Genomic DNA, 17,126 nt, shown 5'->3' with positions numbered 1-17,126 from the left:
AACAGAGTTGTCGTGATGGGAGATTTTAATTTCCCAAACATAGATTGGAATATCCCTAGGGCTAGGGGTTTGGATGGAGAGGAGTTTGTTAGGTGTGTCCAGGAGAGTTTCCTGACACAGTATGTGGATAAGCCTACTAGAGGAGAGGCTGTTCTTGATCTGGTGCTGGCTAATGAACCTGGACAGGTGGAGGATCTCTCGGTGGGTGAGCATCTTGGGGATAGCGATCATAATTCTATCTCCTTCACGATAGCATTGGAAAGAGATAGGGTCAGGCAGGCTAGGAAAGTGTTTCTCTGGAGTAAAGGGAAATACAGTGTCATCAGGGAGGAAATTAGACGGGTAAATTGGAAGGAGGCATTCTTGGGGAAAAGTACCGAAGGAAAGTGGAGGATTTTCAAGGAATGTTTGTCTGGAGCTCTGCATGACAACGTTCCGATGAGACAGGGGGGTGTTGGTAGGGTACGGGAACCGTGGTGCACGAAGGTTGTGATGAACCTGGTAAATAAGAAAAGAGAGGCGTACAGAAGGTTCAGAGAGCTAGGAGGTGTTAAGGATTTAGAGGAGTATACGCGATGTAGGAAGGAGCTTAAGAAGGAAATTAGGAGAGCGAGAAGGGGTCATGAGAAGACCTTGGCGGGTAAGATTAAGGAGAATCCCAAGGCTTTCTACAAATATGTCAAGAGTAAAAGGATGAGATGTGAAGGCATAGGACCCTTAAAAGGTGAAGGGGGAAAAGTTTGTGCGGAACCGTTAGAAATGGCGGAGGTGCTTAATGAATACTTTACCTCGGTATTCACGGTGGAAAGGGATCTGGGTGGTTGTACTGCTGGATTGCGGAGGACAGAAAGGATCGAGCATGTGGACATAAAGAAAGAGGATGTGTTGGAACTATTGAATGGCATCAAGGTTGGTAAGTCGCCGGGACCGGATGGGATGTACCCCAGGTTACTGTGGGAGGCGAGGGAGGAGATTGCGGAGCCTTTGGCGATGATCTTTGCATCGTCGATGGAGACGGGAGAGGTTCCGGAGGATTGGAGGATTGCGGATGTGGTCCCTATATTCAAGAAAGGGAACAGGGACAGCCCGGGAAATTACCGACCGGTGAGTCTAACCTCAGTGGTTGGTAAGTTGATGGAGAGGATCCTGAGAGACAGGATTTATGATCATCTAGAGAAGTTTAGTATGATCAAAAGTAGTCAGCACGGCTTTGTCAGGGGCAGGTCGTGCCTTACGAGCCTGGTTGAGTTCTTTGAAAATGTGACCAAGCACATTGACGAAGGAAGAGCGGTGGATGTGGTCTATATGGACTTCAGCAAAGCGTTCGATAAGGTCCCCCATGCAAGACTTCTTGAGAAAGTGAGAGGGCATGGGATCCAAGGGGCTGTTGCCTTGTGGATCCAGAACTGGCTTGCCTGCAGAAGGCAGAGAGTGGCTGTGGAGGGGTCTTTCTCTGCATGGAGGTCAGTGACCAGTGGAGTGCCCCAGGGATCTGTTCTGGGACCCTTGCTGTTTGTCATTTTCATAAATGACCTGGATGAGGAAGTGGAGGGATGGGTTGGTAAGTTTGCTGACGACACCAAGGTAGGTGGTGTTGTGGATAGTTTGGAGGGATGTCAGAAGTTGCAGCGAGACATAGATAGAATGCAAGACTGGGCGGAGAAGTGGCAGATGGACTTCAACCCGGATAAGTGTGTAGTGATCCATTTTGGCAGATCCAATGGGATGAAGCAGCAGTATAAAATGAAGGGTACCATTCTTAGCAGTGTAGAGGATCAGAAGGACCTTGGGGTCCGGGTCCATAGGACTCTTAAATCGGCCTCGCAGGTGGAGGATGCGGTCAAGAAGGCGTATGGCGTACTAGCCTTCATTAATCGAGGGATTGAGTTTAGGAGTCGGGAGATAATGCTGCAGCTTTATAGGACCCTGGTTAGACCCCACTTGGAGTACTGCGCGCAGTTCTGGTCACCTCATTACAGGAAAGATGTTGAAGCCATTGAAAGGGTGCAGAGGAGATTTACAAGGATGTTGCCTGGATTGGGGGGCATGCCTTATGAGGATAGGTTGAGGGAGCTTGGTCTCTTCTCCCTGGAGAGACGAAGGATGAGAGGTGACCTGATAGAGGTTTACAAGATGTTGAGGGGTCTGGATAGGGTGGACTCTCAGAGGCTATTTCCAAGGGCTGAAATGGTTGCTACGAGAGGACACAGGTTTAAGGTGCTGGGGGGTAGGTACAGGGGGGATGTCAGGGGTAAGTTTTTCACTCAGAGGGTGGTGGGTGAGTGGAATCGGCTGACGTCGGTGGTGGTGGAGGCAAACTCGTTGGGGTCTTTTAAGAGACTTCTGGATGAGTACATGGGATTTAATGGGATTGAGGGCTATAGATAGGCCTAGAGGTGGGGATGTGATCGGCGCAACTTGTGGGCCGAAGGGCCTGTTTGTGCTGTGGCTTTCTATGTTCTATGTTCTATGTTAAATAGTTCACTATTTTTGTACTGCTTTCACATTTGTTGGCCAGTGCACCACTGCTTTGTCTCTCACCTTGTCAGGTTCTGGGTGAACATCATGATCTATGTACTTGACGTCAGGCACCTTCAGCTGAACTATTTTTTTGTTCAGCTTCAGATCCATCTGGCTAGCTCTCTCTTTTCATTTGTATTAAATTCTGATCATGGTCAGCTATGATTTCTTCCACTGTGTCTCACATCCATAGACTAACAGATCATCCACTATGGCTTTCACTCCAGGGAGATCACTCACTATCTCATGTTGTCTGTGTTGATATCTTTTGGAGCCATGGAAATTCTAAACGGCATGAACAACCATCTGTATCTCCTAAGTGACATCCAGAATGTCATTAGAAAGCTGCTACTTTCAACCAGATTCACCTGCCAGTAACCATCCTTCACAACTAGAGTAGTAAAGATCTTTGCCTTGGCAAGTTGCAGCAAAATTCTTTCAAAGGTTGGCATTCGATAGTGAAATCTCTTCAACGCTTTGTTTAGATCCTTTGAGTCCAAGCATACTCATAGCTTTCCAGGTTGTTTCACTGCGACCACACTGCTAATCCAGTCTGTAGGAATTGTCACTTTCTTTTCCAGCTCTTCTATTTTGTCTTTTAGACTTGACTTGCGGGCAGCTGGAACTCTTCTTGCTAGATGCTGAATTGGTCTCACACTTTCATCTACTTCTGGATGACATCCCACCCTTGTAAACACATCTTTGTACTCCTCTAGGATCTTTTTGGTGATCAATGATTTGTGGGTTACGACAAGTTGTAAACCTCTGTTAGCATGTTCGGAGTTACTAGTCAAAGTTTTAAACTTGCCTCATCTTAGCTAAGTGGCTGTTGTGTCCCACCTATAAGCTGGAATTCTAGATCTTTCTTCTTGCCATTGCATTGGGCTCTCAGACTAATTTATCCTCTCAATAGGAGTATAGTGCCATTATAGAGTCTTAACCACACTTGCAGGTTTCAATTACAGACTGCCATGTTGTGCCATTTTGCATAGGTCTATGATAGTCATGGTGTTGCATGAAGCACTGGAATCTGTCTTTCACTTCTTGTTCACTTGATACAATAATAACAGCTGAAGGAGTGTTATAGTCACAAAGCATTTGTCCACTATCAACTTGACGGAAGCAACCTGTCGGATTGCGTATTGTTCTTCATCAGACTCTTATGCTGAGAACTCTTCAGTGATCACCTGTATTGGCTTGCTTTGCTTTTTACCCACCAAGCGCTGTTTTCTTTGTATGATGTCCCCCACAGCATTTGCATCATGCCTTTTGTCTGCAATTGCTCTGCTCTTTCTCTGGACTTTCTTTTGCTCTGGACTTCCTCTCAACATAATGTTTCTTCTGGTTGTTCTGTCACGCTGATGCTTCACACACTCCACATTTCTACACAAGTCTCACAATTTCCTAAGCACAGGTTTCTCCTCTTTCAGTAGACTTTCTATGAGGTCCCATATGCCTAAGACTATTTGATATTTAATCAGATCACCTTTTAGCTGTCCAAATTCACAGAATTCTGCAAGCTATGTTACAGCAGTCATATACTGTTCCATGGGCTCATTTCCACCTTGGGCTCTAGTGTTGTATATATAGCATTCATATGTAATGTTCACTCAATCTTCAAATTGATTGGTCATGGCTTTCAAAATCTCTGCTTGGAATTGGAGGCAGCCACTCAGTGTTAAGCCAGGAACATCTTTGTCTTAGGGAACAGCTTGTTTCTGAACTTGTATTGCAATTCCAAATCAGGGTGGAAGTTTCAGAGAAGTTGTGAAGCACACCATTAATAAAGTGAAAAGGATTCCTTGACTTGAGTAATATTTACTGGATTTGTTTGTTTGTTAAAAATCGATAAAACATTATTGCTAAAAAGCTGGTTTAATTGTGTACTTTTGACTAACCATTCTTTTGGGGGGTTTTCTATAAGGCTATTTTAACTGCAACTTTTAACTTACGAACTGAATATTTTGATAAATCTTCTAATATTTAAAATTCTATCGGTGTTACTGAAGTTCTATGCTATTGAGGTCAGTAGTTCTTCCTCATTCTCATAATAAAGAAAAGGTTTATGAACAGGAAGACAGACTTCATTCAGGGGACTTGCTTGCTCAGCAATAACATCGGCAAGGTCGTAACAGTATATAGAGTTAAGTCTCAGATCAGACATGATCTCATTGAATAATGGAACAGGCTTGAAAGCTAAATAACCTACTCCTGTTCCTATGTCTTTGATTTGTATAAGCGCTTATAAACCAGCATAGTGTGGAGGAAAGTAAAAACCTCACCAATGGGATGCAACTAAGCCTAAGAAAACGACAGAGGTTACTTTTTTTGTGGTCACTACATAGGATAATAGAACAAATGAGATGCTCCAGGCTCCCTATGTAAAATGAATTAGAAATTTTCTCTGAAAGCTATATTTGCTAGCCACTACCTCCCTTAGCAAATTTCCTTTGTAGCTAGAATATAATTATGTAGATCTGTAAAGATTCAAACAGTTTAGATATAAACTACAATAAAACCGTTAAGGTTAAAATTAAAGCAAAATTCTGAAATTTGCTTTTGGTTCTTTGACACGATTTTCCACCAAGAAGCTTTCACTGTGAGCTCCACCCAGGGGGACAAGCATTTTTGGATGGTCAGCTTATACGAGTGCTCAGTCCCATGCCGACACTATAGTTAAGAAAACCCACCAACGCCTCTACTTTCTCAGAAGACTAAGGAAATTTGGCATGTCTGCTACGACTCTCACTAACTTTTACAGATGCACCTTGGAAAGCATTATTTCTGGTTGTATCACAGCTTGGTATGGCTCCTGCTCTGCCCAAGACCGCAAGGAACTGCAAAAGGTCGTGAACGAAGCCCAGTCCATCACTCAAACCAGCCTCCCATCCATTGACATTGTCTACACTTCCCGCTGCCTCAGAAAAGCTGCCAGCATAATTAAGGACCCCACACACCCCAGACATTCTCTCTTTCACCTTCTTCCTTCGGGAAAAAGATACAAAATTCTGAGGACACGTACCAACCGACTCAAGAACAGTTTCTTCCTGCTGCTGTCAGACTTTTGAATGGACCTTCCTCGCATTAAGTTGACCTTTCCCGACACCCTAGCTATGACTGTAACACTGCATTCTGCATTATCTCCTTTTCTTCTAACTGAATGGTATGCTTTGTCTATATAGTGCACAAGAAATAGTACTTCTCACTAATACATATGACAATAATCAAATTAAATCAGTGAGTGCAAGTCAGAAGGACAGCAAGTCTGAAAATGACAACTGAGTCAAGAAAGAAGAAAACTGTATGAAGGTTACTGGCATAGTATAAGACGGTGAGTTACTACTTTATTCAAAGTAATACAGGATGAGGAAAGGCTAGAAGGGATGCTGAAGGTAGCAGGAACTGATGGCAACCCCTATGGGGTAAATATATAGGCAGAAATTACAGTGATGTTCTACATATGAAAATTACCTTAAACCTCCACTGTCGAGGATGCACAGGAATGTTCTTTAAAGTACTGGGTTTGGAAAAGGCCGTTTATCAAAAAAAATGTACATGGTTTGAAAGCAACAATTCAACTCTCTTAAATACAGGAATACTTGCAGAACCCTTTTACAAGACTCCCTTTTATCCTACCCACTCCAGAGGTTTCTATTCCTGCATCTTGGCAGTCTGAATCACCCCTGGCCTACTCAAGGCCCCACCCTGGGGAAAATCATTACCCATTTTACAATGGAGGCAGTAGTCGAAGTAATTGTGGGAGTCGCAGGGCTTATAATGAATATTAATAGACAGTCTATCCCCAGAAATAGAGACAGAAAAATCAAGGAAGTGAAGGGAAGTGTCAGAGATGGACCATGTGAAGGTAAGAGAGGGCTGGAAATTGGAAGCAAAGTTGATGAATTTCAGCCTTTTAAAAGTGTATGAAAATAAGAAAGCATTTTGTAATGATAGGGAAAATTTCCTGCTATTTATTTATTTGTACTAAAATTGTTGATGTCCGTAAGAAGAATATAAATACAACTTGGAAATAAATAGTAAATGAAAGATTTTCCCTGTGTGTTTGTAATTTGTTCTCCAACAGGAATTATTGCCAATTATCAGAAATAATGTGGATAAAATTCAACTTCATTGGGACACAAGATATGCAGCACTGACTAGCTGCACCTTCCTGCTTGATTTCGCTCTTCACTGACCTCAGTAGAAAGAAAAATAAAATAAGTGTATACCCGGTGATGGCTTCACTACTTAATGTTTTGTAACTTCATGTCCAGTTGATTTTAATCTAGACTTTTGTTAATTTATTTTTGAACTATACCAAGGGCATTACAAATTATGAAATTAAAAATTACCTTCTGGTCTAGCAAGCATCTTTGCCAGAGACCTGAGGTCAGATAATCCTTGCTGCCTCTTTAACATGACCCCTGAGTCCAATGGAGTATCTGGGATCAGGATGGATCTTCTACTTTAAATACTTTATGAGCGTACTCGTGTCAGCAAGGGTGAATCTTGGATGAAGTAGAGGTGACGTTCTGCATTGTATCGGTCTACCTTGTAAGAGGATCACTCAAATAAAATTGGAACAAGCAAGTTAGGCCATGAGCCCAGTGGTCCCTTTTGTGATGCTTGGTGTTATCCCTGAAGTGTGGATTGTTGGGTAAAAAGAGGAAGGATTACACAATTCTGGTAAGGGAAACAGTCTTGAGGGAAGACCTCAGGACACTTCAAAGCACTTTACAACAACTTAAGTACTTACCAAGTGTTGTCATTGCTGTAACATTGGAAACAAAGCAATCAATCTGCCCTGAGCAAAGTCCCAGAAACAGCAACATGATAGTCATGATAGGAAATCTGTTTTAGTGATATTGGTTAAGGAATAAATATTGGCCAGGATACCGAAGAGAATTCCCCTACTCTTCTTCAAAATAGTGCCAGGAGATTATTTATGTCCAGTTAATATGACCATCTTAGTAAGACAGACTCAGTTTAATATTTCATCTAAAATCAGTTCCTCATTACTTTGTCAGAATGTCAACTAATGGTCAACTCATGCTGGACTGGGATTTGAATTCCCAGCCTTGAGTCAGTGCCAAAGGTCTTACCATGGTAACATCTAGTGGAGAACTGCAGCAAGGTTAAAATTCATTGTCGTTATTACCCTCCCTATAATTGCTGCTCAGTGTGAAATACTGGCAAAGAAACTATTGTGCTAAAGCTTCATTGGAAAATTCAAATTAGCATTCAAAAGGGATCTTATGTGTACAGTTCTGTTTCTGGAAAAGTAGCAAATCAATAAAAAATACACAATGGATGAAAACCAGATGTTATACCCAACTTTTTCAAAAAATGGTTTTGCATTATTATTTTGCTTGAGTATATAAATGCCAATGTTAAAGTTTATTTATTAGTCACAAGCAAGGCTTACGTTAACACAGCAATGAAGTTATTGTGAAATTCTCCTAGTCACCACACTCCGGCGCCTGTTCAGCATGCACCTAACCAGCACGTCTTTCAGACTGTGGGAGGAAACCGGAGCACCTGGTGGAAACCCACGCAGAAACGGGGAGAACGTGCAAACTCCTCACAGACATTGACCCAAGCTGGGAATCGAACTTGGTCCCTGGCGCTATGAGGCAGCAGTGCGAACCACTGTGCCACTGTGTCGCCCACCCCATATGGAATTTATAAGGAGTTGTCCATATAGCTTATATACTTCCAAATCAATATTTTTTACTGACCTACTCACACCAAGTAAATAAAATCATAACATATAGTTATCATTATTATTTATTCCCTTCCCCGTATTAGTGAAGGTAATGATGTTTGAAACAGAATGATGAAATTCAAATAAATAAACCTAAATTTATTACTTCCTGCATTTCTCCAGTGCTTTTGATACAGGTATTTCTGGGGAATCCTATATATCCTTATGGGTGATGCGTTTTGTTATATACTTGCTATGGTAAGGTTCAACAATAACACATTGGATGCAGAGGGACAAAATAGCCTAGTTTTCTACTTAATGCCACCGATTCGGTAAACATAGGTCTCTTCGATGTGGGTTGTCGTGGAATCCCAGTATTAGTTCACTGCTATATAAATTGATTATAAATGATGATTCATCTAGTGGAAATATCCACAAATATTTTTAGTGCCAATATTTTTGGCTTTTTTGTGAGGTCAGCTTGAATCAAGTGTTTAACTAACACTCTGTTTCCTAGGGGTTGTCCATGTAGCTTATATACTTCCAATCAAAACAATATATAGTGGCTCTTGATAGATTCGTTGTGAAAGCTACCAGGCAGTTGTAGTTGAGAAAGCAATTCAGTCTTACCATTGTGAATTTAAGCAACCTGGTATTCTAACTATTGCATATTCATTCTCATGATTACTGCAAGAAAAAAAACATTTACAGCCCTTCCCCCTGGCGGAATCTTTCAGTCCCACCAAAGGCCCCTCCCCCCTCTCCCCCACCACCCATGGCAGATTCCCCAGTGGTGCGGCCGATGAGCAACGCAAATGACCATTGACTTTGGCGGGACTGGAAGATCCCGCCGGCCACCAATGGCGAACTGCCTCCACTAGAAAATACACTGCGGGGGGACCGGAAAATCCCCATGATATCGAGTGTTCCATAACATTAGTTGTGTAGCACCACAGCTACTTTGAGTAATTAAAACTATGCAGTTTTCATTTAAATTGCAAAAAAAATTAAACTAAATAAATTGTTATTGTGGTGGAATATAATTATATTTTAGACACTAAGATGCACACCACAATATTCAAACGATTGCGTTTGAAACATAAAAGGCATACCTGTGTGAAAAAATATCCCTGTAAGGACTGCCATCTTGAAGAGCAATGCCATACCCTCGATCGACTTTAGAATTCCTTGCTGTGACAAGGCTGCAGTCAGGTTCATTCTCTACAATATATTCTAGTGCTGCAACATCCCAGATGAATGCATAATTTCCAGACTTTACCTTAAAATATGAAAGTGTGTTACTACATGGTTTATTCAAACACTAGCTCTATATTTAGCTTTCAAAAACATTTGTCACATAGTGGTACTGGCTACATCAATCAACATCTTTTTAGCCAGACACATTTTAAAAAATGGTTTTGGTATTTTTAATTCCTTGCTTAAAATTTATAGTTCATGACTAATTTTCATATTAGGTCCAGTAAGAAGTCTCACAACACCAGGTTAAAGTCCAACAGGTTTATTTGGAATCACGAGCTTTCGGAGCGCTGCTCCTTCCTCAGGTAAGTGGAGACTTGGGTTCACAAACAAGGCATATTATAGACAGAGGCACAATTGCAAGATAATGTTTGGAATGCGATCTTTACAGGTAATCAAGTCTTTACAGGTACAGATAGTGTGAGTGGAGAGAGGGATAATCACAGGTTAAAGAGGTGTGAATTGTCTCAAGTGAGTTAAAGGATTTTGCAAGCCCAAGCAAAATGGTGGGGGTTACATGTAGTGTGACATGAACCCAAGATCCCGGTTAAGGCTGTCCTCATGTGTGCGGAACTTGGCTATCAGTTTCTGCATTGTCGTGTGTCTTGAAGGCCTACTTGAAGAACACTTGCCCAAAGATCAGAGGTTGAATGCCCTTGACTGCTGAAGTGTTCCCCTCCAGGAAGGGAACACCTGGTTCCCTTCCCCTACAGGAAGGGAACGCCTGGTGATTGTCGCGTGGTGTCTATTCATCTGTTGTCGTAGCATCAGCATGGTGGTCTTGTCGATGTACCACACCTCAGGACATTCTTTCCTGCAGCGTATGAGGTAGTCAATGTTGGCTGAGTTCATAGAAATCATAGAGACCCTACAGTGCAGAAGGAGGCCATTCGGCCCATCGAGTCTGCACCGACCACAATCCCACCCAGGCCCTACCCCCACATATTTACCCACTAATCCCACTAACCTACGCATCTCAGGACTCTAAGGGGCAATTTTTTTAAACCTGGCCAATCAACCTAACCCGCACATCTTTGGACTGATAGCCAAGTTGCATGAGTAAGGACTCAAATTAGGCGAATGAAAACATGCATGAGTTGATACAATGGGAATGCCATGTCCAAATTTAACAAGACAGATTACATTATTTAGTGCATCAGGAGCGCAATGATTTTTATTGATTTGTTCACAGGATGTGCGGATCACTGGCTATACCAGCACTTAATGTCCATCCCTAATTGCCCTTGAGAAAATGCTGGTGAGCCACCGTCTTGAACTGCTGCAATACTTGTTAGATGGGTACATCCAAGTGCTGTTAGGGAGGGAGTTCCAGGATTTTGATCCAGTGATAGAGAAGGAACGGCGATATATTTCCAAGTCAGGATGGTGTGTGGCTTGATGGAGACGAATTTGCAGGTGGCAGTGTTCCCATGCATCTGTTGCTCTTCTAGGTGGTGGAGGTCATGGGTTTGGAAGGTAATGTAACTTCATTTCCTTACATATTCTCCAAATTCTTTGAATATGCTGTCACCTCCCAAGCCCATGGCAACCTTTCCCACAATTCCTTGCTTGAATTTCTCCAATCAGGTTTCTGCCACAGTACTGATGCGGCTCTTATTAAAGTCAAAAATGGCATCCCATATGACGACTTCAAGGGTAAACTATTCACCTCTGTCCTTCTCTACCTGTTGAAATCCTTTGGCACTGTTGATCATACCACTAGCTGGTGGCACGGTGGCACAGTGGTTAGCACTGCTGCCTCACAGCGCCAGGGACCCGGGTTCGATTCCCGGCTTGGGTCACTGTCTGTGTGAAGTTTGCATGTTCTCCCCGTGTCTGTGTGGGTTTTTTCCAGTTTCCTCTCACAGTCCAAAGATGTGTGGGTTAGGTGGATTGGCCAGGCTAAATTGCCATTTAGTGTCAGGGGGACTAGCTAGGGTAAATGCATGGGGTTATGGGGATAGGACCTGGGTGGGATTGTGGTTGGTGCAGACTCGATAGGCCAAATGGCCTCCTTCTGCACTGTAGGATTCTATGATTCAGAAACTAGCCCGACTCAAAGTTGTGGAGTATCTAAAATGCCTACTCCTGCAATGGAGCCAAAATGGTCAGAAATGGAGCCAGAAAGATGCTGTGTAGCACTGTGGCCCTGCTCCCCCCCTCTGCCGCCATTAAAAACTGTTGCTGATGTGGATGGGATTGAGCTTCTGCATGTGGGACCTACCTGCCTCTTTTTTTGCCCACTTAATGCAGGTTTGTCCTGTGTCAGGACAGGAATATCCAGTCCCTTCTCCCTCTAGCCTCACAAGCCTTTGATATCTCTGTACTCACCTAATTCTAAGTTGCTGCGCATCTGTGATTTTAACTACTTCACCATTGGCCACCATGCCTGCAGTTGCTTGGGCCCTCTAAACATGAGTACCTGCCATTTTTATTAGTCCAATAATTAACATTTTTAATTAGATAGTATTCTTGGAAGGCAAAAATGTTCAGGAGTGTTTTTTTTGGCTAATAACAACACTTAAGCTGCCGACTTTCTCCAGACTGATTAATGGAGTAATGCTACATTGTCTTTGATACAAGTGACAAGAAATCAGACCCCAACTTACTGTCTTGTTAAAGCAAAGGCAATATTGTTACTTCTGACAGCTCTGTAGATATAAATAGCAGTCTTGCTTTCATTAGTGAAGAGCTTTTTATCTGCTTTCCAAAACCCAGCAGGAGCTAGAGCAATTACAACTAGTTTTATAATAATGATTCCAAGGGATTTTAAATGCCATTGATTACACGCATTAACACCAAACACAACAATGGTAAATGCTATTAAAAATCCATCCTGAATGTGACACTAAACTAGAGGAAGCAACGCATGTTAAGGACTCACCTGCCAGGCTCTATTGCTTGTTTAATAAGATACTGCCATAGAGGAAAATCTAGATACCATCATTTTACATAAATCAGGTAGATAACTATGGGACTGATTTACTGTATGATATTTTGAGGACATAAGTTTTGAGCAAAAATAATAGTTTTGTTTGTTGAACTAATCAGAAACACCTTATTCAGTAGAACACTAAGGGAGCTTTTTTCTGGCTTCTCCGCGCCAGACACAGATCAAACCAACCCAAAAAATTGCATGTAGGCCTAAAAATTGGTTTTGCGCCCAGCACCATAAGACTATAAGATGTAGGAGCAGAAATTAGGCCATTTGGCCCATCGGGTCTGCTCCGCCATTCAATCATGGCTGATATAATTCACATCCCCATTCTCCTGCCTTCTCCCCATAAGATAAGAGTTTGCAGTTTACAATTGTCCTGGTCTCTTTCTATGGACGCAAGCCGGATTGCCCCCAGAAAGAGCGCAAGGCTGATTAACCTATTTAAAGTAGCATTTAAATATGCTTAGCATTTTCGACGCTGGATTCTCCCATATCCCGGGGTCTTCTGACCCTCCATTAGTGGTGACCAGGAGTGATGGGCATGCTGGGGGGCTTGGAGGCCATTGAAGCCCCCAGGTAGTTGGGCACATGGCTGGGCAGTGCCCACCTGGCACCCTGGCGGTGCCATCCTGGCACCCCTGGCTATGCCAGTTGGGCAGTGCCAGTGTGCCAGGCGGTGCCAAGGGGATGGGGCCTGAGTGGGGGTTATGACAGGAGAGCTTTGGCAGGGGAGATATGATGGAGGAGTCGTGAAGGGGGTTCATTAAGGAGGGGCGTGTCAGGTGCCATGAAGGGGGGAGGCATTGGGAGGGCGTCAATGCCCCAATGCTGGTGATCTGTGTTGGGGAAGTGTTGGGGAAACATGCTATCAATGAATGGGGTGTCCCGATGCCGTGGGGGAAGGGAGGGGTCTCCCGGTGCACTGTGAGATCGGGCACTCTTTCAAAATGGCATCCGATCACACTGCAGCTGGGTTCACCGGCATGTTTAGGCCCCATCCCTCCCACTAGTGACACGCAAGTCACGATTGTCCCAATAAATGACTCAGTGTGGGACCATGCCAATCTGCACTGATTTTCTTGCTGCTATGAGACTTAGTGGGCAATCTGACCAGCTTGTCCTGCTGGTTAATCAGTGTGGTGAGTCAGTAAGCTTGGATGAGAGGTGAAAAATCAGTTTGCGCCCATAAAGGTCATGAAGCTGATTTCAACATTCATTACCTCAGTTAAATATAATTAGTGAGTCCCAGACGCTATGGTCCAAGCTTATTTGCCCTTACCTGCTCACTGGTCGAGGCCCTCACCACCAGGATCACATATGGTCCCCACCAATGGGGATTAAACATGATGGCCTCATCAGTGGGACTGGAAGCCAGTGAAGCTCACCGGGTGGTCAGGGGCAGGGCCAAGCAGTTCCATTTGTGCAGTGCCTGCCTGGCACCTTGGCACTGTCCACAGGCATCCTGGCACTGCTTATCAGGCACCGGGCAGTGCCAAGGGGTGAGGCCTGAGGGGGTGGGACCTGAGGATGTGGGGTATGGAGGGGCTGGGGCCTAAAGGGGCAGTGCTTGAAGGGGCAAAGTCTGAAAGGGGTGGGTCATGATAGTGGAGGCAGGGAGGAGTGAAGGGGGAACTCTGGGACTAGGGATAAACTGGGATGATGATGAGGGGGTGGCGATCCAGAGGGGGAATTGATCTGCTGGGGCGGCGATCGGCAGGCGGGGGGAGGGGGGTGGTGCTGGATGGGGAGACTGGCATAGTGAGTGATCAGCTGTGGGTCCCAATCTCTGGGGGGGGGGGGGGGGGGGGGAGGTGAGGAGAGTGTCAGGAAGGCTCCCAATGTACTGTGGAGGTCGGAGGTTGGAGCGCATGCGCAATGGTGCCCCTAGCGCTCAGCAGCCAGCTTCAATGGCGAGAATAGGCTCCACCCCTCCCCCAACTGGAGAGAATCACATCCTGACTCTTTTTTAATTAAATGCTGTATCATTGCGACAGGAAACTTGCCTAAAAAATCAGCGTGATTTTCTCCTGTTTTCACGCTCGTTCGGCACTTGGAATCTTTTTGGTAAGGTCACCAAAAAAAGTCATTAGTAATTTTCTGTATAAAATTGATTTGATTTATTATTGTCACATGTATTAACATACAGTGAAAAGTATTGTTTCTTGCGTGCTATACAGACAAAACATACCGTTCATGGAGAAGGAAACGAGAGAGTGCAGAATATAGTGTTGCAGACATAGCTAGGGTGTAGGGAAAGATCAACTTAATACAAGGTAAGTCCATTCAAAAGTCTGACAACAGCAGAGAAGAAGCTGAGTCAGTTGGTATGTGACCTCAGACTTTCGTATCTTTTTCTGGATGGAAGAAGGTGGAAGAGTCCTTCATTATGCTGGCTGCTTGGCCGAGGCAGGGGAAGTGTAGACAGAGTCAATGGATGGGAGGCTGGCTTGCATGATGAATTGGGCTACATTCACGACCTTTTGTAGTTCCTTGCGGTCTTGGGCATAGCAGGAGCCATACTAAGCTGTGACACAACCAGAAAGAATGCTTTCTATGGTGCATCTGTAAAAGTTGGTGAGAGTCATAGCTGACATGCCAAATTTCCTTAGTCTTCTGAGAAAGTAGAGGCATTGGTGGGCTTTCTTCACTATAGTGTCGGCATGGGGGGCCAGGACAGGTTGTTGGTGATCTGGACACCTAAAAACTTGAAGCTTTTGACCCTTTCTACTTCATCCCCATTGAAGTAGACAGGGGCATGTTCTCCTTTACACTTCCTGAAGTCGATGACAATCTCCTTTGTTTTGTTGACATTGAGGGAGAGATTATTGTTGCCGCACCAGTTCACCAGATTCTCCATCTCATTCCTGTACTCTGTCTCATCATTGTTTGAGATCTGACCCACTACGACGGTGTCGTCAGCAAACTTGAAAATCGAATTGGAGGGGAATTTGGCCACACAGTCATAGGTGTATAGGGAGTATAGTAGGGAGCTGAGAACACAGCCTTGTCAGGCACCGGTGTTATAGAACATAGAACATAGAACAGTACAGCACAGAACAGGCCCTTCGGCCCACGATGTTGTGCCGACCTTCATCTGAAACCAAGATCAAGCTATCCCACTCCCTACCGTCCTGGTGTGCTCCATGTGCCTATCCAATAACCGCTTAAATGTTCCTAAAGTGTCTGACTCCACTATCACTGCAGGCAGTCCATTCCACACCCCAACCACTCTCTGCGTGAAGAACCTACCTCTGATATCCTTCCTATATCTCCCACCATGAACCCTACAGTTATGCCCCCTTGTAATAGCTCCATCCACCCGAGGAAATAGTCTCTGAACGTTCACTCGATCTATCCCCTTCATCATTTTATAAACCTCTATTAAGTCTCCCCTCAATCTCCTCCGCTCCAGAGAGAACAGCCCCAGCTCCCTCAACCTTTCCTCATAAGACCGACACTCCAAGCCAGGCAGCATCCTGGTAAATCTCCTCTGCACTCTCTCCAGCGCTTCCACATCCTTCTTATAGTGAGGTGACCAGAACTGCACGCAATATTCCAAATGCGGTCTCACCAAGGTCCTGTACAGTTGCAGCATAACCCCACGGCTCTTAAACTCCAACCCCCTGTTAATAAAAGCTAACACACTATATGCCTTCTTCACAGCTCTATCCACTTGAGTGGCAACCTTCAGAGATCTGTGGATATGGACCCCAAGATCTCTCTGTTCCTCCACAGTCTTCAGAACCCTACCTTTGACCCTGTAATCCACATTTAAATTTGTCCTACCAAAATGAATCACCTCACACTTACCAGGGTTAAACTCCACTTGCCATTTCTCAGCCCAGCTTTGCATCCTATCTATGTCTCTTTGCAGCCTACAACAGCCCTCCACCTCATCCACTACTCCACCAATCTTGGTGTCATCAGCAAATTTACTGATCCACCCTTCAGCCCCCTCCTCTAAGTCATTAATAAAAATCACAAAGAGCAGAGGACCAAGCACCGATCCCTGCGGCACTCCGCTAGCAACCTGCCTCCAGTCCGAAAATTTTCCATCCACCACCACCCTCTGTCTTCGATCAGATAGCCAGTTACCTATCCAATCGGCCAACTTTCCCTCTATCCCACACCTCCTTACTTTCATCATAAGCCGACCATGGGGGACCTTATCAAACGCCTTACTAAAATCCATGTATATGACATCAACCGCCCTACCTTCATCAACACACCTAGTTACCTCCTCAAAAAATTCTATCAAATTTGTGAGGCACGATTTGCCCTTCACGAATCCGTGCTGACTATCCCGGATTAATCCGCATCTTTCTAAATGGTCGTAAATTCCATCCCTAAGGACCTTTTCCATCAATTTACCAACCACCGAAGTCAGACTAACCGGTCTATAATTACCAGGGTCATTTCTATTCCCTTTCTTAAACAGAGGAACAACATTTGCCACTCTCCAGTCCTCCGGCACCATCCCCGTGGACAGCGAGGACCTAAAGATCAAAGCCAAAGGCTCTGCAATCTCATCCCTCGCCTCCCAAAGAATCCTAGGATACATTTCATCAGGCCCAGGGGACTTATCGACCTTCAGTTTATTCAAAACTGCCAATACATCCTCCCTCCGAACATCTATTTCCTCCAGCCTATTAGCCTGTAACACCTTCTCTTCCTGAAAAACATGGCCCCTCTCCTTGGTGAACACTG

General features: G+C 44.3%; 1 protein-coding gene across 1 annotated transcript in view; it reads right to left on the bottom strand.

The window, feature by feature from the left end:
• LOC144505344 (glutamate receptor ionotropic, delta-2-like) overlaps positions 1-17,126 on the bottom strand; it is a 393,564-nt gene that overhangs the window by 27,744 nt on the left and 348,694 nt on the right. The window contains exon 14 of the mRNA XM_078231464.1: positions 9,337-9,503. Within this exon, the coding sequence (XP_078087590.1) occupies positions 9,337-9,503 (167 nt within the window). The remainder of the gene's footprint in view (positions 1-9,336; positions 9,504-17,126) is intronic.

The sequence above is a fragment of the Mustelus asterias genome, chromosome 16 (assembly GCF_964213995.1).
Source record: "Mustelus asterias chromosome 16, sMusAst1.hap1.1, whole genome shotgun sequence".
NCBI classification, from domain to species: domain Eukaryota; kingdom Metazoa; phylum Chordata; class Chondrichthyes; order Carcharhiniformes; family Triakidae; genus Mustelus; species Mustelus asterias.
The sequence above is the reverse complement of the archived record's forward strand: the minus strand, read 5'-3'. Positions and strand labels throughout refer to the sequence as shown.